The 24,177-nt window shown below is 36.8% G+C and overlaps 1 protein-coding gene across 1 annotated transcript in view; it reads right to left on the reverse strand.

Moving 5' to 3' along the window:
* Positions 1 to 21,503, reverse strand: part of uacab (uveal autoantigen with coiled-coil domains and ankyrin repeats b) — a 61,098-nt gene extending 39,595 nt beyond the window's left edge. The window contains exon 1 of the mRNA XM_023264781.3: positions 21,305 to 21,503. Within this exon, the coding sequence (XP_023120549.2) occupies positions 21,305 to 21,352 (48 nt within the window). The 5' untranslated portion in view covers positions 21,353 to 21,503. The remainder of the gene's footprint in view (positions 1 to 21,304) is intronic.
* Positions 21,504 to 24,177: the final 2,674 nt, after the last annotated feature.

Raw genomic sequence — 24,177 nt, forward strand, 5'->3', positions numbered from 1 at the left:
TATTTTTTTTGCACTAAAACTAACTAAAATTTTGTTATTTATAGGTTACTATGCTGTGATTTTACTGGTCCGGCCCACTTGAGATCAAACTGGGCTGAATGTGGAACCTGGACTAAGATGAGTTTTACACCCCTGCTGTAAAGTAACTGAAGGTCACACCAATTAAATACGTAGGACCCTTTGTTTTTTTAACCCTCCTGTTGTCCTCATTTACGGGCACCAAAAAAATATTGTTTCCTTGTCTGAAAAAAATCCAAAAATTCGGCAAAAAAATTCTCCAAATTTTTGAAAATTTGCAAAACCTCCAGGAAGAAAATTCCAATATTTCCTTAAGTTTCCCTTAAAAGTTTGATTTTTTAAAAAAATCCCCCAATTTTTGCAAGAAAATTCTTGTAAATATTTTTTAAAAAATCAGTAAAAATCTTCCAAAAAATCCTAAAAATATCTAAAGTGATTCCATATATATCAGTAAAACTTCTAATATTTTCTTTAAGAACATTCACAAAAAAATCAACCAAAATCCAGTGAATTTTGCTGGATCTTGGTTGATTTTTTGGTGAATGTTCTTCACGAGACATTTTTAACATTTCTTTTTTCCACCAAAAAATGTTCAAAGATTTCCCAAAAATGTTGAAAATGTGGACATCAGAAGTTTCACTGTTAAAATATATTTTTCCCCACATTTTCAAATTTTAAAACGGGTCATTTTGACCCGCAGGACGACACGGGGTTAAGGATGTTCTCTGTTATTGATAAATACAAGCAGCTCTCTCCATTCTACTGACACTTTCTCCCAATCAACAGGGAATTACTTAGACTGCTGTCTGTAGTAGCGGTTTTACACCTCCACCCTCTTCAGCACGTCTCTAATCTGTGATTGTAGACCGATGCACGAAGCGGCGAACTGAGCAACCGTCTGGGCATGTAGCGTGTAACTGAAACCCCTCAGGGGCAAAGACAGAAAGGGTGGAGGAGAGAAAGACAAGGAATATGTGAGATTAAAAAATGTGGAGAGGAGTGAAGAGCTGTGAGGGGGACAAGATACAGCATGTTGGCAGTAAATCTGTCATTATCAAACAGGTAAGTCAGCGCTTCAGAACGACAATCTCTCTCGGATCGGCGGAACACCCACTGATGGTTCAGGCAGGTGTCTAGAGGAAAGAGGCGCTCAGTTTTTGGTATGTATGTAGCAGCCTACTCTGACTGGATGCAGGAGAACAGACAGAAGCACCCTCTGGTGGTAAACTGAAAAATAACAGGATGAACACTGGAGCACAAATGTTGTCCTCAGTGTTGATTCTTTACATGACAGAGAACCCTTCGTCTCTTTACATTACTAACATTACTGTCAGTAGTTAAAGTAATGCTGTACGAGAGGATGTGAAGCAACTCTACCAACAACTGACAAATTAAAGGAAAAAACAAAGTGTTTTCATTAAGAGTGATCGTGTCGTTCAGCAACCTTAGTGGCTTCTTTTACAATCACTTCTTAAAACCCACTTTTACAGACTTTCATTTTCTTGGTTTTAAAGGTGCTGCATGAATGAATTTTAATATTTTTTATTAGAGTTATTGTGTTCTCAGCCTGCTTTCACTGAATGATGTTATGAAACATGTTATACTTAATGGGCATCTATTTTTAGTCAAAAATGCAGACCCTGCAACCTTCAGAGTACAGCTGAGACAAATATTTCATTATCTGGATATTTGATTGTTGTGTACGTATTGAGTTTTTCTATTTGGATTTTTTTTCTGTTTCGTTTTTGGACTAAATAAAGGCAACACGTTCTTCCTTATGTTTATACCTTAAACCTCCTTAAACAGTTTTTATTTTTGACAGTTTGGTCATTACTTGTGTGATACTTGTGCCGCTGAAATAGGAAATGCTCTTTTAAGATGCATTTTACATTGAATTTTTTTTTTTTTTGCACAAAGTTACTTTTTTGATGTTGAATAGAATCCTTTTGGTTATTGCATGCCAAACATGCAACTTGAAACTATCCTACCAGGGCTGTACAACAATGCATGGAAACTCAATTGAACGCTGTAAGTAGCAGGCTACTGTTTGATGGTGTGAAAATCAGAGAACATAAGAGCTAGAAAACATGTTACACATGAGAAAAACTTGCACTTACTTTGCTTGAAAGACAAAACATAAGGATAATTTTGAAACATCGGGGGCAAAAGTAACTACTGACATAAAAACATAGTAGCCTAGTGGAATAATAACTTCTCCATAGCTGCATCCAAAGGCATCACTGTCACCAATATCCTCAACCACACCCAAAACTACACCGCAGACCCCGGAGGTCCAAAAAGCAATAAAGGAAAACACACACATGTCATAGTGGAGTTCATTACTGCGGACACAAACAGGACCAATTAACGTAGCCAAAGGCAAAGTTTTCAGACAATCACCAAGAAGATGTAATGAGACCACACTCTCCTAACACGGCAGTATTTAACACGCCCTCTAACCACACCACCCGATGCTTCAGATAATCACCGTTTATGCTGCTGAAGCTTCAGAAACCAAAAAACAGTATTAGGGACAATCCTTCAGAGCAAAAAGCACCCTCAAATATAAAAAAACTAAATATTCAAACGCACAAAAATGCATTCTTAGCACCCTGATGCACTTCAGTCCGCACCAGTGAAGCTAACTGCACATTAAGTCATTTTTGCTGAAAAGTCTGCCTGGAGCACAACCAGATAACATAGGTCCTTTATGATGCTTTATCAAAGCCTGAGCCTGCTGAAAAAACAATAAAACTGAAGTTGTCAAGTAGATTACTGGAAGTGATCTAATGAGCCTCTAAAAATACCCTCACTTGTGTTGCCCAGAGACGCAAAATGGAGTCCATCCAGCTGCTAGGTCACACCGTTTTAGATGACTTATGACCTCGAGGGCAGAGCTTTTCCTAGCTATTTTCCCCTACTTCCGAACCCTGCTTCAAGGGAAGAGATCAGCTTTCCACTCGTCCAACCCTGTGACCCTTGTCCTTAACATGAAAAGTACAAAATACAAGGCCACAATATGGTTTCTGGAAGATCGTCCATGAAAGACAATGGCACCTTTCATAAGGGAGAGGGAAACTTACTTAAAGATGTAGATTTTAAAAAACAACAACAAACATTTAGAACTATTATGAAACCTGGAGTGAAAAATATCCATTCCTGTAAAATGCCAGCGGCTTTGTGGACACTTCTTAACAGCCATCATTGAAATAACAACGTCCCACAGCAGAGGAATTAAAAACAAGCAGGGCTATGAGGCTCTAGATGCCTGCTGGTGTGACTGATATTATTCCAGCTGCTCTGATGTTGTGGAGATTTAAAAAAAAAAAAAAAAAAGAACAGGGCAATCAGAGCTGTGGAGCTGCAAACATATTTCCAATCAGCCAGTGAGATCATATTCAGGTCAATACAACCAGAAACACTGCAATAAATTCATATGGTTGGTTTTGAAAAATAGAATTTACATTTTAAGCCCGTCATGTAGGCAGATGGGCAAACAGACAGAAAAATTGTATATACATGCATGTTTATACATGTGGTAGCATACATAATGTTATTCACCTGCAGGGAGTATTGTGAAAAATGAAGGCTACTGTTTGATCTCACCTCAAGAGAACGATGAGGCAACATTGAGGCAAAACCTACAGGATTTCTAAATGCCTGTATTTGGTGCGAGGGACTCTTTGGGCATGCTGGTACTTGGGCATAAAGACCGGTGTTGATGCTTGTTTGGCCGGCGTTCACAAGTCATCACTCACACGGGCAGGGAGAGGAATGCGACTGGAGGGTTGGTCAAAATGACCGGATTTCATACAAACTGAAGCAAATCGCTGCAGATCACAAAGTGGATGTGTATCCTGTATGAAAACACCTCTGATGAGCAAACAAATATATTGAATACAACACAAAATGTAATTGTAGAAATGATATTAAAGCTGATGGAAAGATTCTAGAAGAGCAATCCTAAGATTTTTGTTTATTTGTTCGCTGTTTTTAAAAATCAACTGGACTTTTCCTTTAGAGCAGGGGTATCAAACTCATTTTAGTTCAGGTTCCACATTCAGCCCAATTTGATCTCCAGTGGGCCGGACCAGTAAAATCACAGCATGATAACCTATAAATAACCACAACTCCACATTATTTCCCTTTGTTTTAGTGCAAAAACGTACATTCTGAAAATGCTCGCATTTAACAAACTATCTTTATACAAAACATTATGTACAACCTGAAATTTTGTCAGAAAAGTAAATGCTATTTCATCAACATTCAGCCTCATTTTATCATTTCCACATTACAACTTCCAGATCACAGAGTGTCTACAAAAGTACACAAAATTCAGTCACTGGTCTCTGGAAATAAACGATCTAGTATTTTACTTCATGAGCAAAGCAACAAAAGTCAGACAAAAAAAGACAAACAACAAAAACAAGACAAAATATTACAAAAACGAGACACAAAATGACAAAAACGAGACAAACGACACGACACAGAAAGAGACAAAAAAATTAGACAAAAAATTTACAAAGCGACAAAGAAATAGACAAACGACAAAAACAGGACAAAAAAATTACACAAATGACCCAAACGAGACAACAAAAGACAGAAGCAAGAACAAAACAACAAAAAACAAACAACACAAGCGAGACAAAAATGAAACACAAAACGACAAATATGAGAAACTAAACGACAACAGACAAAAAACAACAAAAACAAGACAAAATATTACAAAAATGAGGCACAAAGCGACAAAAGAACAATGAACAATCTAGTATTTTAGTTTATGATCAAAACAACTTGTCTAGAAATCATTTAAATTCATAGTTTTACAAATGTACAGTTTGCAGTTGCAGTCGTCCCATGGGCCGGATCGGACCCTCTGGAGGGCCGATCTTGGCCCGGGAGCCACATGTTTGACACCCCTGCTTTAGGCTGTTGAAGATATTTTTGCTTTTTGAGGACATTTCAGTTCTGGAAGTCACTGAAAAATCTACTTGGATGAGATGTGAAACGCTCTAAGAAACAGAAAGAGAAATCGAGTTGCTTTTTACCACGGATGACTAAGACTCCATTTTAGGAAAGCAATGTAATATCTGGAAAAAGCTGAAATCCTGTGGCAGAAGATAAGAATCAGGTAAATGCAGCACAGGTTGAGACTTGTCCTTTAACAAGTCAAATGCACCTATTCTTTACTACGACCAAGTTCTGACTGAGAAGTTCTTCCTGGAAAATCTCTACTCGTCTTTCTGATCAAGGTTCACTAAACAGAACCAATATAAAGTTATGCTGTATGCATAAAATGAAAATTAAGACAGTCTACTATCTGTAAGAACTAAAATACTAGACATTTCGTTAAATATAGTAGCAGTTCAGTCTATACGAGATGTTTCCCAACACAAACTTATCAAACAACTTAGTTAATGAACAGAACAGTCTTATAATTATGGAGTATTTGTGTTCTTGTTTACTGTGACAGCAGGCAACGGTAAAATCAAGTGTCATTAACGCTGCTAATTTTAATGGACTACCTTCAAATACTAAAACGTAATTATTCATAATTTCATTATTCTAGATCAGTTGGTGACTGATGTGATTTGATGTGCTTAACCCTCTGAAATCCAAAAGCTGTAGGTACTTCTCAGATGATTCTGAAAGAATCATTGGGTCTTCAAGTTTCCAACAGTCCTTGAACTAATCACACTTCTGCATCTGTCTGGAAAATTAACCAAATCTGAGCTAAAAATTGTGATATTTCATCAAAATTACATATTTCATTAAAAAATTTATCAAAAATAAACTTACTAACCAGATTCTGGGAACAAAATAAATAAAAAAAAAACATGATCCTTGGTGCAACTGGAAAGCCATGACTAACACAGCTGTGACCAACAATCATGGTAAATTCAGGCACTCTAAAATCAGATATTTTGAAAACAGTCTCTTCAACTATATGCATTTTACGACAGACTCTGCCTAGAAAGCACTTTTCTAAAATAGTAGTACTTTAGGGTAGGTTTAACCCAGTTAGTATTAATTGTTGTTGTCTTTGTTTTACTATATTGTTTTTATATGTCTGTAACACTGTATTTTTTATTTTTATTCTTTTCTTTTATGTGTGGGACAACGGATGGAAATTAGCCTAGTGCTAAATCCGGCGTATTTACTGCAACCTTGTGTAAACTATTATGAGACTGTATGTTCATTAATATACACTGTCCCGTACAAATAAATAAATAAATTAAAAGTTCAGAGAGTTTTTGGCTGAAATGGGCTGAACTGCAGGCTGTGTTTAAACAGAGCAGACAGAAGACATGTAGGGATAGACAGTAAAACATCTATAATATGTGGAGTCACCATTGTTTTCCTGTACTAATACCATCTGTGGACACTTGTATGATAGGGAGGACGCTTTGGAAGAAAGGGAGTAGCCTTAAAATGGTGACTGATTGTGGCTGATCTTATCCAGGTATCTTTTGTCCACCCCAACCTGCTTAATTAAGAAGTAAAATCTTCTTTCTTACATGATTTCAGTTCTAAAAGTTTGCTTTTGCTAAACAAAACCATGACATGCAAATTTCTTCCCCAACTTTTTGGCCCATCTTGGAAGGACTTGCTGAAGAACTCTTCCTGCCACAGTCCTTTAGTCCACTTTTTTAAATATATAACAAAAGAAATTAAAAGCTTTTGTTTCTTTTTTTTATTAAAACAAAAGACATTTGTGAGTTCCCTCCATTTCTATTCACGGTTGTTCTGTTTCCATGGAGGTGTAACACTTTATTTTGCAATCAAAAATGAGCCCATAAAGAGTAAAAATGCGACTGGGGCAACAGACACTGCATGGGGTGTGGAGAAATAATGAGGTAATTTATCAAGCAATGGTCAACTAAACATCTTAAGGTGTAAAAAGACAAACAGGATTTGACTAGATATCTAACCTTCAGCCTGTAGACTACACTGGAGCCAGCAGCGGTGCTCACAATCGCACTAATTGGCTTCACCACTTTCTTTCTCAGACAGTTTTGTTTGAACAAGACTAACAAAGTATCAAAGCGGTTGAAATGTCTTCACACATTTCATAATGTGGTGGTGCTTGTCTAATCTGCAGAGAGACAGAAATACACAAACGCACAGAGAGCACAGCTTGATGAGGCTTAGTGGGAGCCATCGCACAGCAGTTTGTCGGTCATCAGCAAAATCTTTGTGTTGCTCGGCATGACTGACGGTGTGTGTGTGCGTGTGTGTGCCTGTGTGCGTGTGTGTGCCTGTGTGTGTGTGTACGTGTGTGTGTGTACGTGTGTGTGTATGTGTGTGTGTCCGTGTGTGTGTGGGCTGATGTCAACTGCAGCCCACCCAAAGTCAGTCAATAAACTCAGCCCCCCTCTCACACACTAACCTCCCCCCAGCATCGGTAATCTCCCCATCACGGAGCCGACTCACGCAGTTCATATTACACATGAACACATGAACAGCGAGGCTGAACACAAGGTGCCCCGGACTCACACTCGACAAACAAACATGACACAAACAAAGGCACACATGAACTTTGCCATCATAAACGCTGCTCCCCGGTGGCTGGTCCACAGCGTGAGCTCTCTGCATGGGAACGCAGACGACCAACGCTGCTGAGATGACCTCATGGCTCCTCTCATGGAGCCACAAGTTAATCCTAAAAACACAGATTGCTGCGCTACCACAGACTATACAGCCAACACAACATCCAGTCTAAAACAAACTGGTGCTGATCCCGTCAGACCACTTGCCTCCTATGGCCGATGCAAGTAAAAGAGAAAAGACCACATGTGAAGTCAGACAGAGTCCAGATCTCTGTCGATAATTTGGTCAAAGCTCAACAACTACTGGCCAGACTGCTGTGAAATCTGATTCAGGTTTTCATGGTCCTCTAATGACTTTGTTGACCCCAAGAGTTTTACACCATCTGGTAATTTTGCACTTGCCCTGAAGACGCAATTAATTTCATTCTCCCCCTTCGAGTGTTCCTCTTACACCCCCACTCAGATTAACACTACATCTATTAACAGTACAGCTGCATATAATCTTATATATTATCTACATATATCATGGTCTAACAGGCAGGCTGCTGAGAATTGGTTTTCATAGCATGGCTTTACCATTAACACTGTAGTCTCTGAGTAGGAAGTGGAAGGCTCTATGCCATTATGCTTCTTCAAGTCAAACTATTTACTATTTGAGTACATTTGTAAGACGGTACAGGGAGTCCTCGGTTTACAACGTTTCGTCAGAACTGGTTACGTGGAACTAACTGACGAGCGGAGCGGATGAATACGTCGTCACGTGGCACTATCAGACGGCTTCCATTCTCTGGTTGTACTCCACCTTGGATTGTGCTACATTCACTAACTTTTTGTCCTTCATTATGGCTCCCAGCGTAAGTCAGACTATTCAGATTAACACTACATCTATTAACAGTACAGCTGCATATAATCTTATATATTATCTACATATATCATGGTCTAACAGGCAGGCTGCTGAGAATTGGTTTTCATAGCATGGCTTTACCATTAACACTGTAGTCTCTGAGTAGGAAGCGGAAGGCTCTATGCCATTATGCTTCTTCAAGTCAAACTATTTACTATTTGAGTACATTTGTAAGACGGTACAGGGAGTCCTCGGTTTACAACGTTTCGTCAGAACTGGTTACGTGGAACTAACTGACGAGCGGAGCGGATGAATACGTCGTCACGTGGCACTATCAGACGGCTTCCATTCTCTGGTTGTACTCCACCTTGGATTGTGCTACATTCACTAACTTTTTGTCCTTCATTATGGCTCCCAGCGTAAGTCAGACTATTCTGATGCTTGGAAGAAAAGGAAAGCCGTCTCCATGGAAGTGAAATTAGATAGAATAAAACGCTGGGAACAGGAAGAAACACCGACCAACATGGATCAAGTTGTAAAAACAGGTCAACATATTGTAGCAACCCTCTGTGATGAATGAGTGAGACTTTATCTGGTTCTCTGCTGGTTTATTGAACCTTCACACAGGTTACTGTGGACCGTAGCCAACGCCAGAATAACTAGAAAAACCCCAGAACTTAGCTCCAGAATTAGCCGCCGTTCCCAGCTCTCTCTACTGCTGACTCTCAGCCAATCAGAGGTGAGCTAACTAAACATGGCACGTTCACTGACATTAGGGAAATCTGGAACTGAACAATAAGCATTGAAACCTTAACATCAACAACAATATCAGTCCGTTAAAATATTCTGTTATCTTCTAGTAAAATGATTCATACATGCATGAAAGTCATTGGTATTCATGACTTTTATGAAGAAATAATCGATATCGTGATGCACAGAACGGCTTTGTTTACATTTTTGCTGGAGTTCCGACTTATATTGAAAATCGCCTTACATCGATCTGTAGGAATGGAAGTTTGATATAAGTCGAGGACCCCCTGTATTATGGTTTCTATTGACCTGACTACTCTCCTCTTGTTTTTACACCCCAACACCCAACATGCATATTGTAGCATAAACTGCAACCTTCACTAACACTATGCAGACGACATTATTTTCTCCAAAGCAGTAAAAGGCAACAAGTCAAATATCCGTTTAGGGGGTTTTTTGGTGACATTTTAAAAGTCTGCTTCAAATTTGCTTCACAGTTACGCTACCAGTCAAAAGTCTGGACCCATTTTTTAACTTTATGGCTTTTATTTAATTAAATTAATACTGAAGATGTCCAAACTATAAAAGAATACATACGGAATTATGCTGTAAACAAAAAAGTGTTAATCTTCAGGATTAATCTCCAATGTGGAAAATAATACAAACAAATAAAAAGCATTGAATGATGTGGTGTCCATATTTTTGATTGGTAGTGTTTATAGAAATATGGCTAATGTGTCTGGATAAACGGTTCTATCAGCCGTGAAATCCTAAGCTTTTGTACCACGAAGTAAGAGACAGCGCAATTTTCTAAATGTCAGGTTCACGGTAGTGGATGAACAGGGTTTTCTAAAGACAAAATGAGGCATTCTGAGATACCTGCACTGATACTCCATTGTGAAGCCTGAACATCTTTGTGACAGGGCAGCATGCAGACCAGTAATTTAGCCTGACAGATGCTTGTCAGGAGATTTGAACAGCCTTTTAGTCTGACCCAGGATTAACTCAGATGAACCAGTCAGTCTATACCAACTCAGCTCTGAAAAGCAAACAAAATGCACACTTTGAAAATGAGGGAGGGAGGAAAAGAGGATTTAAGCAAATCTCACCCCACCAGCAGAGGGGTAAGAATGCCTGCTGGGTCTCTTTAAGTTGGAGCTTTAACGTGCTGGAGGAGCTTCTACTTGATAAGTAGGTACTCAGGGTTGTAAAGGCTGCTCAACAGCTTGAGAAAGATTCCTGGAGGTTTAGGAGGATGCAAAATGCACAAGTTCCCACACAGACCCAATGACTGGATATAACTAAAATGTCAACTAAATAACCGTCTGAATTAAATAACAACCACCTTCTAATTAGCTATAATCAATAATAAAATGAGCTGATTCAGAAATAGTTTGGATTGTGTTCTTTTATTAAGTTGAGATAATCATGACAGATTTTTTTTTGGCAATATATCAAATTTTATATGGAAAATATCTAATTGTATCTGTGCCCCAGAAATCCCTTCCCACTAAGTTCTCCATTACAAAAACACCTCTCCAGGAAGTGTGTTAATTCCAGATCACATGACCTGCTCCACATGATGTCATTTCCTCCTGAAGAAAAGACTGGCCAGACTCCAAGGCTTTCTGAGTTATTTAATATAAAGTAGTCAACAGGTTTACTACAATATCTTTAGAAATAACTTTACATTTCAATTTTATTCAGTTGTATATATAATATTTAGAAGAATCTTTCTCTAAAATGTCATGTGGTGTTTGGTTATAGATGAAATGTTGATTTTAGGCCTGAAAACAGCAAAAATGTCAACTATGATACAAACTAGGGCTGGGCGATATGGCCTAAAAAAAATCTCCGATTTTCTGATGTCTGATGAAATCTCCGACTGATGAGATTAATGTTTTTAAAAAAGCTTGTTTAATTTGAGAACTTTCAGCAACTTCATGATTTGATCACTTGACATGACTGGAACAGTAGATTGGATTTGCTGCAAAACGCTGGGAGCCATCACGCTCCTTCTTTCCATCTCCACCCTCCTTTTGTTAAAAACAGCTTTGAAATTAGAGTTGCTTCAGCTTTCCAGCTACTACTGGCTCCTCTGTCCTACAGTACTAAACCATCATCAACCCTCCCAGCCCTGCTGCTTGTTTTGTAAGACAACTCTGCTTCAAGGATGAGGGAGGCTCTTATATTCCACCCTGAAGGCACATGGATGCTGGACAACAAGACAGAAGAAAACTGGGTGTGATCAGGAGCAAGCAGAAGAAAGGCAAACAGCAAACGCCCCTTACAGACAAAGATCGAGCTCCAAGTCCAAAACCCTGAATCCTGAATATACAAGTGGACGCTAAAGTAACGTCAGAAGAGTTCATCTGGAGGCAGAAAAGCCAGACACAAAGAGATATCAATGTGAGGCCTGATCATTCCTGGTAGATTTCATAAAAAGCCACCTTAAGAGCTTTAGAAAAAAGGACCTGGACTTCTTCAGGATGAGGGTGAAACAACTTCAACAACCAAAAAAAAAGGTCCAGTTGCTTTTTGAATTGCTTAACTGAAGCTCTTAGTATTACCATGACCTGGAGAATCTATACAGACATGTTTCATAACTAGCCTTTCTGCTGCTAAGTCTGAGTCACATGTGCTACGTAAACCTTAATATAATTAAAGTTTAAGAACAAGGATGGCTACACAGCGAGACAGCAAATACCAGAATGCATGTGTTATTATTGACTTAACCCTTTCATTACACTGTGCTGCTGAGTCTTTGCTTCAGGCTAGCTTCTCATTAGGTGAGTGTTTGACTCATCAGAGGGCTGACTAAAGCTTTCAAATTACTTTGATGATCAGTCATGACACTGACAAGTCTGAACTTTATTTGTTTTGTGTCAAAAAAGATTGCTGTCGGACCCAAACAACAGTAACCGTAGACAGAAACAGGCCTGCAGCAGCTGGCTGAATGAGTGCTGCTGAGTAGTATGAAATTTATGGGTGACAAAAGCAGCCTCAGTGCTAATTTACCAGAAGCAGCTTTGGCAGGGACGCTTTACGATTACAGGTGAGGTGAACCTGAAGCACCTATAAAACACACTCTCCTCCAGCTGCTTATTTAAACAATAATTTAGACTGTTAAAATCTGAATTAACATAACACTTCTGACACATATTTAAACGAGGCCACGTCAGCTTATATAACTGGGAAAATCAGGAAAACAACCACTGTTCTACAGATGACTTAAATAATAAGTGATAATAATGTTGATAATAGGTGACAGCAGAAACAGTAGTGACACAGTTATCCCTAAAATGAAACAACAATTCACTGAATATTACACAACACCTTTATATAACTGTGCAGGTGATTTACGGAGTGAAAAGCAGTAATGACAGAACACAGGCAAAAGAGAAGCAGATGTAACTTCTCTTCACACAGAGCTCCATGTTATTCCTCACCTGTTGTACAGAACTGGTCAAAACAACATGACAACCATTACAGCGTACTTTCTAAAACAAACTGTGTAATGTATAATGTATATTCTTTTATGTTTCAGATACCCTAGAAGATGCATTTGACACTATCTTTGGGGGCACTTGAAGGCCATGGTGTATCAGGTGAAGATATGAGACACAAATCATCTCCAGGAACGTATCACCGACGCCGTTACAAGCAGAACTGTGCTAATGTGAGTTCATCAACAGTGGAAAACACGTATTAATATGTGTTTTCGAAAAAAATGGTAATCATATCGAGCACATTATATAAATAAAAATGGTTGTCCAACATAAAATGTTTATTTTTCCTATGTATAGAAACTTATGGCCCACCCTGTATATATATATATAATCTACCTCTACTCTGCAGCAACAAGAACTCATTTACAGATTGACTCTTTTTTAAGATTATATCATTTCCCAGAGGTTTAATGCTTTGTTGCAAGTTTTTGTACTTGAAAATTCCTCTCTGTTGTGAAGTCAAACAAATACTAAAGGACAAATATAGTAAAACAGTAAAATGTTCTGCCTGTAATTCATATCTTTGTTGTTGGAAGCCTTAAGGGACCCAAAAAGAAGTTGCTTTATTCATTATATGTTTTTAAAATGAATCAGTTATTCTACCAAATATCAGAATTGGCCTAAAAAATCCATATCAGTCGGCCCTACATCAGACACAATCAGTGAGAGAATAATCTACAGGGAATTAATACCAAATGTTTCAGGATGATTAGTTCCAATGAGCAGAAAGTAACTGAAGCTCTTGAAAAAATTGATTTTGAGAATCATAAAATTATTGTGACACAAGCCCAAGCAGATCCAGACCACAGTTTTGCTTCTCTGCGGTCTGGATCTGCATCATAAATACTTCATTTTATGGACGCTGCAGAATTGATGACTGACAAGTTAAATATACGGAGACAATAATATGAAGCAGCTCCGTACATAAACCCAGTGGAGTTCCCCAGCTGACAGTACAGAAGTTTACTGAGTGTGTGACGGAGCAGACTAATCTCAAAACCAACCAGGAAATCCAGTTTCTCTCACTGTCCTTCAGGACATGTTTTTTCTACTCCTACCTCCATAGATAAGCAACCTGGAAAACCACAAATCTTTGAAACATTTTCACTATATTGGCATTTAAAATCTGGGTTTGTAGCCAACAGAGCTGCTTGAGGAATGTTGGTCCATCCAGCTCCAGACATCTGATCTTCCTGAACACATTCTTATCTCAGCATTCTCTTTCGCTTTCTTTTATATTTGTTTTTACAATGATAAGGATCTGCTTTGCATAAACTGATATGATTTTCAACAAAAGAATGATTGAGATTTTCAATTTAGTGCCAAAATCTTTGACACAACTTCTAAAATACGTAAATATTGTTTCTTGAATTTTAACTACATTTAGTATTTCTATAGATTTTAAAATTAGAAATATTTTTTATATTGTGCAGTAGGTTTTTCAGAATATATACTAACCTTTAATTAAATAGGTAAAACTATAAATTTAAAATCATTTCTAGACCATGACAAGTTGTTTCGATCATAAAGTAAAATACTAGATTGTTCATTGTTCTTTTGTTGTTTTGTGTCTCATTTTTTAATATTTTGTCTTGTTTTTAGTCTTTTTTTTGTCTGACTTTCATCATTTGTCTCATGTATTTGTCATTTTGTTTCTCATTTTTGTCGTTTTGTGCTTCCTTTTTATCTCGCTTGTGTTTTTTGTCTTACTTTTGTCATAGTGTTTTGCTTTATTCATTGTTTTGTATATTGTTTGTGTCATTTTGTGTTTTTTGTCTCGCTTGTGTTGTCTATTTTTTTGTCGTTTTGTTTCTCGCTTTTGTCATTTTTTGTCTCGCTTGTGTCATTTGTGCAATTTTTTGTCTTGTTTTTCTCGTTAGTCCATTCTTTTTGTCACTTTCTAACTTTTTTGTCTAATTTTTTGTCTCATTTTTGTTTCATATCCTTTCTCTCATTTTTGTCATATTTTGTCTTGTTTTTGTTGTTTTGCCTTTTTTTTGTCTGACTTTTGTCGTTTTCATCACAAAGTAAAATCCTCTCTGGTTCAGTTCCAGATGACTAAATGTTGTGTTCCTTTGATGACACACTGTGATCTGGAAGTTGTAATGTGGAAATGATAAACTGAGGCTGAATGTTGCTGAAATTGAATTTATTTTTCTTAAGAAATTTGAGGATGTTGATGATGTTTTGCAAAAACATAGCTCCTTAAATGCGAACATTTTTGCACTAAAACAAAGGATAAATTTGGAGTCAGTGGAGATCTAACTGGGCTGAATGTGGAACTAACATGAACTAAAATGAGTTTGACATTCCTGCTCCAAAGGGACACATGAAGAGGTCAGGTCAGACTGTGTGAAACTGAGGTGAACATTTTTCAGTATTTTCTTAACTCTAGTACATTAAGGAAATAATAAACAGAACAAGTGATTGTGAAAATGATCATGAGTTGCAGCCCTGTCAGAACTGCTCGTTTGTCACGCTTACAAACACAATTCTTATTCTCTTTCCGCTGCCAGAGCGTGCCGGTTGTGAATGGCAATGCTCGTCACAAGAAGCCTTGTAATTATTTACTCTCAAATGAAGAATAGGCTTCTATACAAAAGAAAAACAGAAACTGGAGCGGTGCCTGGTGCAAACCTGAGCCAAACCAACAGACCTCATCCAGCTGGTATTCAGCGAATGAATGCCTTGGCATGTTGGAACCTGGTTACTAAGTTTTCAGCTTTGCTTTCCAGCTTCCTTAAACGGTTTGGTGGGCATAGCTGGCATTCCTTAGCTGAAATAGATTACTGCCAATGTTTGGCAGGCAGTCCTGATGGGAGAATAATGGAGAATATGATAAGGAAAGAATACCTTTAAGACCATGTAGGGTTTGAAGGAGCTGCTCATGGTTTCATTGTTTTGAAAAAGTCACTGAATTCTTACAAGAGGAGACAGAAAGGATTAAAAACTCACACTGGACAAGGAGTGGAAAAAGACACTGCTTCCTCCACTGATTTGTTTCCTTGGCCAGAATACAGTTCGTGTTTGTTCACAGCCTAAAAGCCAGTTTCCTTTGAATTCTCTCCCGCCTCTCCCACTTGAAAAATGTAGACGCATTTATTAATTATTAGTCACACCACTAGGAGAGACTGAGTTCACCTCCGAGGTTTTGTGTTCCCAAGAGCAAAGCATGCAGCTAAATAGTTTACAGTAAGACCTGATGCTGTTCGCTTACTATCATGTTCACTGACGGATTGATTTATGCTTCATTAACACCAAATGTTTCGGGATGGCAGTAAAACTGATTTATAATTATAATTATATCCATGTTTTTATCATTGGCAGCACACAAAACCAAGGTACGCTGTAAAAATTAGCGTTTTTTTAAAAACTCTTTTTAACTGTAGTTTTATTAACAAGATTTAGTTAAATTACAGGTAGTAACTCGTAAAAGCACAGAAAAATAATCATGCATTTGGCTCAGGTTAGCCATGAGAAAACAGACCACAACTGGAAATAAAATCCACATTAAAAATCTATATTATTATAAATAATAATTTGTTCTTTTACAACATTTGATCAGAACATTTTTTTTAAATCAGCAAAAAAAAGTATTATTTTACAGATATTTGAAAGAAAAAATGCATTTTAAAGATTGAAATTTTGTAGAGATTTTTTTACTGTCATTTTACGGATTTCCCCTGTTTTACTAAAGTACAGAAAGTATTACTTTATATGTTGACTGTTTAAAAAAACTGTACATAAAGTCCACATTAAAAACATGTATTTGTTTTTAACAATGTGTGAGTGTAAAATGACACCCTTTTACTGTATTTAAATAAGTTACAAATATAATTATTTTAAAGATATCTGCAGTTATCTGAAAGAAAAAAACATTAAGAACTGACAATTTGTAAATGTATGTTTTACTGTCATTTAAGTAAGTAGTTAGTAAAAAAGTATTACTTTGACTGTAAAAAAACTATACATTAAAAACCTGTTGTTTTTAACAATGAGTGTAAAATGACACCCTTTTACTGTACTTAAACAAGCTAAAAATATCATTAATTTACAGATATTTGCCATTATTTTCATTTGTGTACAGATTGCTCTTTACTGTGTTTAGTCTGGCAAGCTTTCCTTTCTTTTACTGATTTTTTTTCTTTTTACAGTGTATAATAATTTAAGCACTGTGAAAGCAGCTTAGACCTTCAGTGATGCCTCAAAGTCTGCTAATATCTTTCATTTTTTTCCCTGGAATCTGCCGTCACAGAGGAATGCAGTAGGAATGTTATGGACCATCATGCAGACCTGCATAAATGTCACGTCTGTTTCCTCAACACGGCTCACCCAGAGCGTTTCCTGAGGTTGCTTCTAAACAAACGGTACAGAAAACGCTGTGGGGCAATGAGCAGCCTTCTTTTAGCTTGAACTTTAAAATGGGAGGCTCTTCTTCTGGCTGAGGCGGTGACACAGCTATCCATGCAGATACAATTCCATTTCAAACCTGAAAGGCTTCTTTTCTCTTGAAAAAAGGCCCGGGTAGTTTACCACACACAGCTCCTCTGGCTTTGTGCCTTTCTCATGGTAATTGCTGGGAGCTGAAACAGAGTGCGCTGCCAAACAGCCCTGCATGCTGAACTGTGCAGAATCGTAAGAGGAGTTCATAGTCCATAGCTGGCCTGTGAAGAATTAATGCACTATGGTTTATGAAAATGTTACTGGGTTTAGATGGAGAGCACAGAACGGATGGATCTTCCACAGAGTCTGACTAATTGTACACAGAAATGCATTCAGTTCTCTCGGCTCTAACACAACATGCAGACTAACATTCCTGGAGGCACTAATGGTGTAGCCACGGTGCCGTGGACAATCGCAATAAATACCATAGAAATGGAAGGTTTTCATGTCATACTTTTAGCTCAACTTTGTCTATTTTGTTGTAGGAGTGCTTTTAGTAAATAGAGGAAAGTTTATCACTTCACTCTATCACCTCATTAACCCCACTGTTGCAAAAATATTAAATATTATATATATTATTTACTATACATATATCTATATTATTTTTGCTATTATATATATATATGTAAATAATAGCACACATACACATTTTTTTCTATTTCTCAATATTTGGGTTTTGCAGGGTTAAGCTTACAATGTACAGTTTTTCTTGAAAAAGAGGTGTTAATTCAACTTTGTTGGTCCAGTGTCTTAAAATCAGTCATCAAGTATAACTGAAGTGTAATTTTAGCTATATTTGAATGAATTAGAAAGAAATGTTTAGCACTTGTGCAAGTGTTCTTCTACTGATAAATATCTTCATTATTCGATCTATTCTTGTTGATTTTTGAGGCAAAATATGGGAAACATCTCCTGGTATAAGTCAATAAAATTCAGCAGCACCACAGCTTACAGCATTAAAAATAACCATGGAGTTGATTAAACATCCTCTCTGAAGCATTTCTAGAATAAATTATGAAACTAAAGCTGCAACAATCAGTTAATTGGTTATTGTCAATTATTCAATTAATCACCAATTATTTTGATCATCAGTTTGACTCATTTTTTAACAAAACAAAGCAAAAGTTCTCTATTTTCTGTTTTCTTTACTTCTCTAGGACAATAAATTGAACATGTTTGGTTTGTGGATAAGACTAGCATCCAAAGAAGTCAATTCAGGCTTTGAGTAACATTGATTCACATTTTTATCACTTTGACATTTTTTAGACTAAACAAATAACAGATTAAATGGGAAAATAAATGACTAATCAACAATGAAAATAATTATTGGTAAACATAATCTTCATTTAGTGCAGGAACAGTCAAGGCGATAGCACCGTATATTTTATGAACGGCCCCAGATCTAAACGTTTTAGTTTGCTGCTTTTGAAAAATAATGTAAGGATGATCAAAAACTTTTAATTATTATTTTACTGTTGACAAAAGTCTGATCTGTTTATTAAAGTCTAAATATTTTCCTGTCATCTCAACTGTTTTTTTTAGATTATTAGAGATAAATATCATTATTGTTTTTCTGTTTCACAGTCTCTCAGTAGGATTTTTGCAGCAGTGACACTACTGTGTGCATTGATACTTCCCATAACTACATATAAAACATAACCGCTCTAATCAATTAAGTACCAAAATATGGCAACAAGCAGCCGAGTATTAATGAAACACCTACTTACTGCTGTACTGTAGTTAGATAAGTTGTTAATATTATAATTATTAATACAGGAAGAAGATTTGTTCTGAATATTTTGAGATATTTATTGGGATACTGTGTTATGGATGAACTTTTTCCATTCACCAGCACCTGCATCTTTTCTCCTGGACTAGTTCAAGTGACAACCAAGCTACTATTAAATACAAACACCTTGACAAATATAGCTATGCAAATCTCACTGTGCAGTCCTGCTGGTATGGAACATGGGCTGTGCATAGAAAGAAAGTGGGATAACATCTTGTGTTCACTTCTCTCTAAAAGCAGCTGGCAGTTCCCAGATTCATTTGTATGTCGATGATACCATCTTATACTCATCTGGCCCTTCACTCCACTCCAGCTCAGCCTCACTTCGGCTGAACAGTCCTTTCACAACTTCCACTTCCACCTTAACATCAGTAAAACCAAATGCATCATCTTTGACAGGAGGAATGTTGCATCCAGCCCCCCCGACAATCAGCTGTACAGATGGCTTGCCTGTACAGCTGATCGTGTACAGTCCTACAAACATCTAGGCTTCTGGCTGGATTCATCTCTGTCTTTCACCACACACATTCACAACCTTCAGATGAAACTCAAAGCCAGACTAGCCTTCCTCTTCAACGAAGCCTCCTTCACTCATGCTGCCAAATACACCCTGATGACAATACTCCCGAGTCTGGATTATGACAACATCATTACAAAATGGCCCCAAGTAACATGTTCAAAAACCTCTTTATCAATCAGCCATCCGCCTGGTCACTAATCCACCTTTCCACACCCACCACTGTGATCTCTATAAACTGGTGAGGTTTCCCTCCCTTCATACCCTGCAGATTCACCTCTGGTTTCATTTTGTTTATGAGTCAATTCTGGACAAGACTCCTCCCTACCTGTCCTCTCTTCTTCACCTCAACCATAATTCATATCCTACTAGGTCTAGTGAACACATCAATCTCCAGGACTTCCACTATTGTTGGCTGTAACTCCTTTATCTTTGCAGCAGCTAACAACTGGAACTCCTTAAAAACATCCTCAAACTTCCAGCTTTGACTCCACTCACCACCTTCAAGCTTAAACTCCAACAGATTATAGGTGATTAATGCTCCTGCTGATCACTTTGGACTTTACTTACACACATACTATATATATGTATATATGTATATACATACATACATACACACACACACACACACACACACACATATATATGTGTGTATGTATATACATACATATATACATACACACACACACACACACATATATGTGTGTGTATGTATATACATACATATATACATACACACACACACACTATATATATATATATATATATATATATATATATATATATATATATATATATATATATATATACACATATATATACATATACATATAGTATATATATATACATACACATTTTAGGGCTGTCAAAATTTATGTGCGATAATGCAGATTAATCCATCATCATGATTCACCTCATTAAAAACTTTAACACAATTAACACATCTGCAGCACAAAAAATGTTCATGAGGTGTACAAAGTGTGTGTGTATATTAGGGCTGTTAAAATTAAAATTAATGTTATTTTTAACAGCCCTAATATACACACACACTTTCTACACCTCATACACATTTTTTCACTCACATGCATATGCTGCCATGCTTCTTGTTTACTTTTGTTCTATGTTATGTTTATTTGTCTATTTGTGTCTGTAGTTTACATGTGTATTTGTTCCTGCTGGCTTGTCTTGGCCAGGTCATGTTTGCAAATGAGAACTGGTTCTCAAACATTCTTATCTGCTAAAATAAAGGTCAAATAAAACTCTGAAATAACTTGAAAGCAGTGCAATCAGGAGGTTAGAATATTAAGACTCTTGGGCCTCTGTGCAGGACTTGTTTCATTGAATTAATAAAATGCATTAGATTTAGCTTCATGTGCACAATGAAGTGGTGACTGTTTGGACCTGAGCCTTCATCCTGATGAAGACCTGCAAGAAGCACACAGTGGTTGTTGGATTCAATAAGAGTCTAAACTTGTTTCTGGAGGTCATTTGCAGTTTACAGACAGAACACAGAAGTCCCCCGGTGGGTGATAAAGCCCCGGTGGAGCACTGATTTCAGGAGCTTTGTGAATGACTCCAACACGGTCAGGTCAGGCTGGGACACATAAAGCAGGAGGTGGAAAAACACACATCCTCCACCGGAGCGGAGCTGCAGGTGCTTCAAACTGCTGGCGGTGTTTTTTTGTTGTTTTTTTACCGGAGCCACCGTGGGAACATGACCGCGGTTAAAGTGGTCGTTAGGAGGGAAGGTCAGGCTCACACACGGTCCAAACAATAACCCACCGGCGGTAAAACACAACCTCAGCGTGGTTTCTGAACACATGTGAGGCCAAAACAGCAGCAGCATACGGACATAGGAGCAAAACTAAAGTCTTATCAACTTACTGTGATGGTGAGTTCGTGCTTCTTCAACCGATACTTGAGGCTCTTCATGTTGTAAAGTGACGCTTCCCGCTTTTAAAAGTTCCCTTTTCTGCAGTAGTTCATAAATAAGGCAGATACTCTCCAAAAAGTTCACGCGAAGGAAGTTTTATCTGTCCTCTTTTTCCTCACGGAGCGAGTTTCACCTGACGCCTAAACCGCACGACTCTAATCGCGCTTTGATTGACAACCTGCTTGGCCAATCAGACTGGACCATGAGCGACCCGGTTGACTTTTGAGCCAATCAGCAGCGATAGGAGGCGGGACTTCCTTGTAGAGAGCCGTTGGGAGTTGGAAGCGTCCTGGGACAGCAGGAAACCTGGGTGACGTAAGGCTCACCTGAAAGCCCAAATACCTGGAGGAAGAGTCTGTAAATGTACCATCATTTACTGCATGTTGTTTACTAAAATATGTCAATATGAACTGGAAGCCAATCAACTTTGTCCAATAGTTTTTTTGATTTGTTCTGCTTTTGTCTTTTTTTTTTGTTTTGTCTTTTTTGGGGTTTTTTGTTTTTTTTTTTTTTTAATCTTTTTTTGTCTTTTTTGTTAGTTTTTTGTCTTTTTTCATCTTTTGTCCTTTTTTGTTTGTTTTTTTGCCTTTTTTGTCTTTTTGTTTGTTTTTTGTCTTTTTTGTTTTGTTTTTTGTCTTTTTTAAATTTGTTTTTTGTATTTTTGTCTTTTGTTTTTATCTTTTTTGTTTGTTGTCTTTTTTGTTAGTTTTCTTGTCTTTTTTGTTTTGTTTTTGTCTTTTGGTTTGTTTTTTGTCTTTTGTTATACACATGCACACATGCACACATGCATACATACATACCTCAACCTCAAAAAAAAGTTGTTTTTGTTGGTTTTCTTTCTTTTTTTATATCTCTACTATTGTGGAGTCTCAGCAGGTTTGAGCTGCTTTGGCAGTATTTTGGAGTCCTCCATAATATCACACAGGTGGTTTTTCATCTGTCAAATAATTCTCTTTGGTCAAAAAAAAAAAGTGGCTAAAAACCATCCATCTGAGAGACGGCTGCTTCAAGTGTCTTTTTTATAATACTGGTACTATTATTGGGCTCTTCCTTGTGGAACATGCTTTTACAAATCCATTAAGCTCACACAGACCAGCACATAATACTCTGATTTAGTAAAGAGTCACTGCATCACAGCAGAAAACATGTCCATCAGCTCCTGCTTAAGCTGAACAAATATTGTGATTTTATCCAGTGATGTAACGTTACGCCGAAGATGTAGATAACCCTCGTGTCGTCCTGCAGGTCAAAATTGACCCTTTTTAAAGTTTGAAAATGTGGGGAAAAAAAATATTTTCACAGTGAAACTTCTGATGTCCACATTTTCATCATTTTTGGGAAATCTTTGAACATTTTTTGGTGGAAAAAAAGAAATGCTAAAATTGTTTCTGAAGAACATTCACACAAAAAATCAACCAAAATCCAGCAAATTTCACTGGATTTTGGTTGATTTCTTTTTGAAAGAAAATATTAGAAGTTTTACTGATATATATGGAATCACTGTAGATATTTTTAGGATTTTTTGGGGAAGATTTTTACTCAGTGTTTGAAAATATTTACTAGAATTTTCTTGCCAAATTTGGGGGATTTTTTTTTTTTTTTAAATAAAATTTTGAAGGTAAACTTTTATGGAATTATTGGAATTTTCTTCCTGAAGGTTTTGCAAATTTTCAGAAATTTGGGGAATTTTTTGCAGAATTTTTGGATTTTTGTCAGACAAGGAAACTCTATTTTTTCATGCTCATAAATGAGGACAACAGGAGGGTTAATATAGCCAAAATATTTCTTATTTACACCATTTTAGATACAAGATAGAATTGTCTATGAATGAAAACGCTAGTTTAGTTAATTATAATTGGCTGCTTTTGTCACAAGTCCATCTTAAGACATTTATTGGCAAGACATTTGAAGGAAAATTGACTCAGAACTATATTAATATACTGTTCAATTTAAAACAGAAAGTCTTAAATATCATGGCAGGAAACATATCCAGCCACCAATTTAGTAAAATTTGTTTTATGCTTTGTTTTCTTATTCTATGTCAGGGGTGTCCAACATGTGGTCCGTGGGCCAAATCGGTCCTCCAGAGGGTCCAATCCAGCCATCAAAGTGTAAAAATTCCAGAGAAGAAATTAACTGCAGATTGTAAATTAGTAAAACTATAAATTTAAAATCATTTCTAGACCATGACAAGTTGTTTTGATTATAAAGTAAAATACTGATTGCTCATTGTTCTTTTGTCATTTTGTTTCTCATTTTTGTCGTTTTGTATTTTTCGTCTTATTTTGTCATTTTGTGTTTTGCTTTATTCGTAGTTTTGTGCATCGTTTTTGCCGTTTTTTTTGTCATTTTTGTCTTGTTTGTGTCATTTAAGCATTTTTTTCTTATTTTTGTCCATTTTTTGTCATTTTGTAACTTTTCTCATCAAATTTTTGTCTTTTTGTCTTTTGTTTAATTTTTTGTCATTTTGTGTCTCGTTTTTGCAATATTTTGTCTTGTTTTTGTTGTTTTTTTGCCTTTTTTTGGTCTTACTTTTGTCGTTTGATCATAAAGTAAAATACTATATCATTCAGTTCCAGGTGAATAAATGTTGTGTTCCTTTGTAGACACTCTGTGATCTGGAAGTTGTAATGTGGAAATGATAAACTGAGGCTCAATGTTGTTAAAATTTAACTTATTTTTCTTCAGAAATTTCAGGTTGTTCATGATTGTTTTGTAAAAAGATAATTTGTTAAATGTGAACGTTTTCAGAATGTACTTTTTGGCACCAAAACAGAGGAAAAATTTGGAGTTGTGGTTATTTATAGGTTATTATGCTCTATTG

This window comes from Amphiprion ocellaris, chromosome 1 (assembly GCF_022539595.1).
Source record: "Amphiprion ocellaris isolate individual 3 ecotype Okinawa chromosome 1, ASM2253959v1, whole genome shotgun sequence".
In the NCBI taxonomy this organism is placed as follows: domain Eukaryota; kingdom Metazoa; phylum Chordata; class Actinopteri; family Pomacentridae; genus Amphiprion; species Amphiprion ocellaris.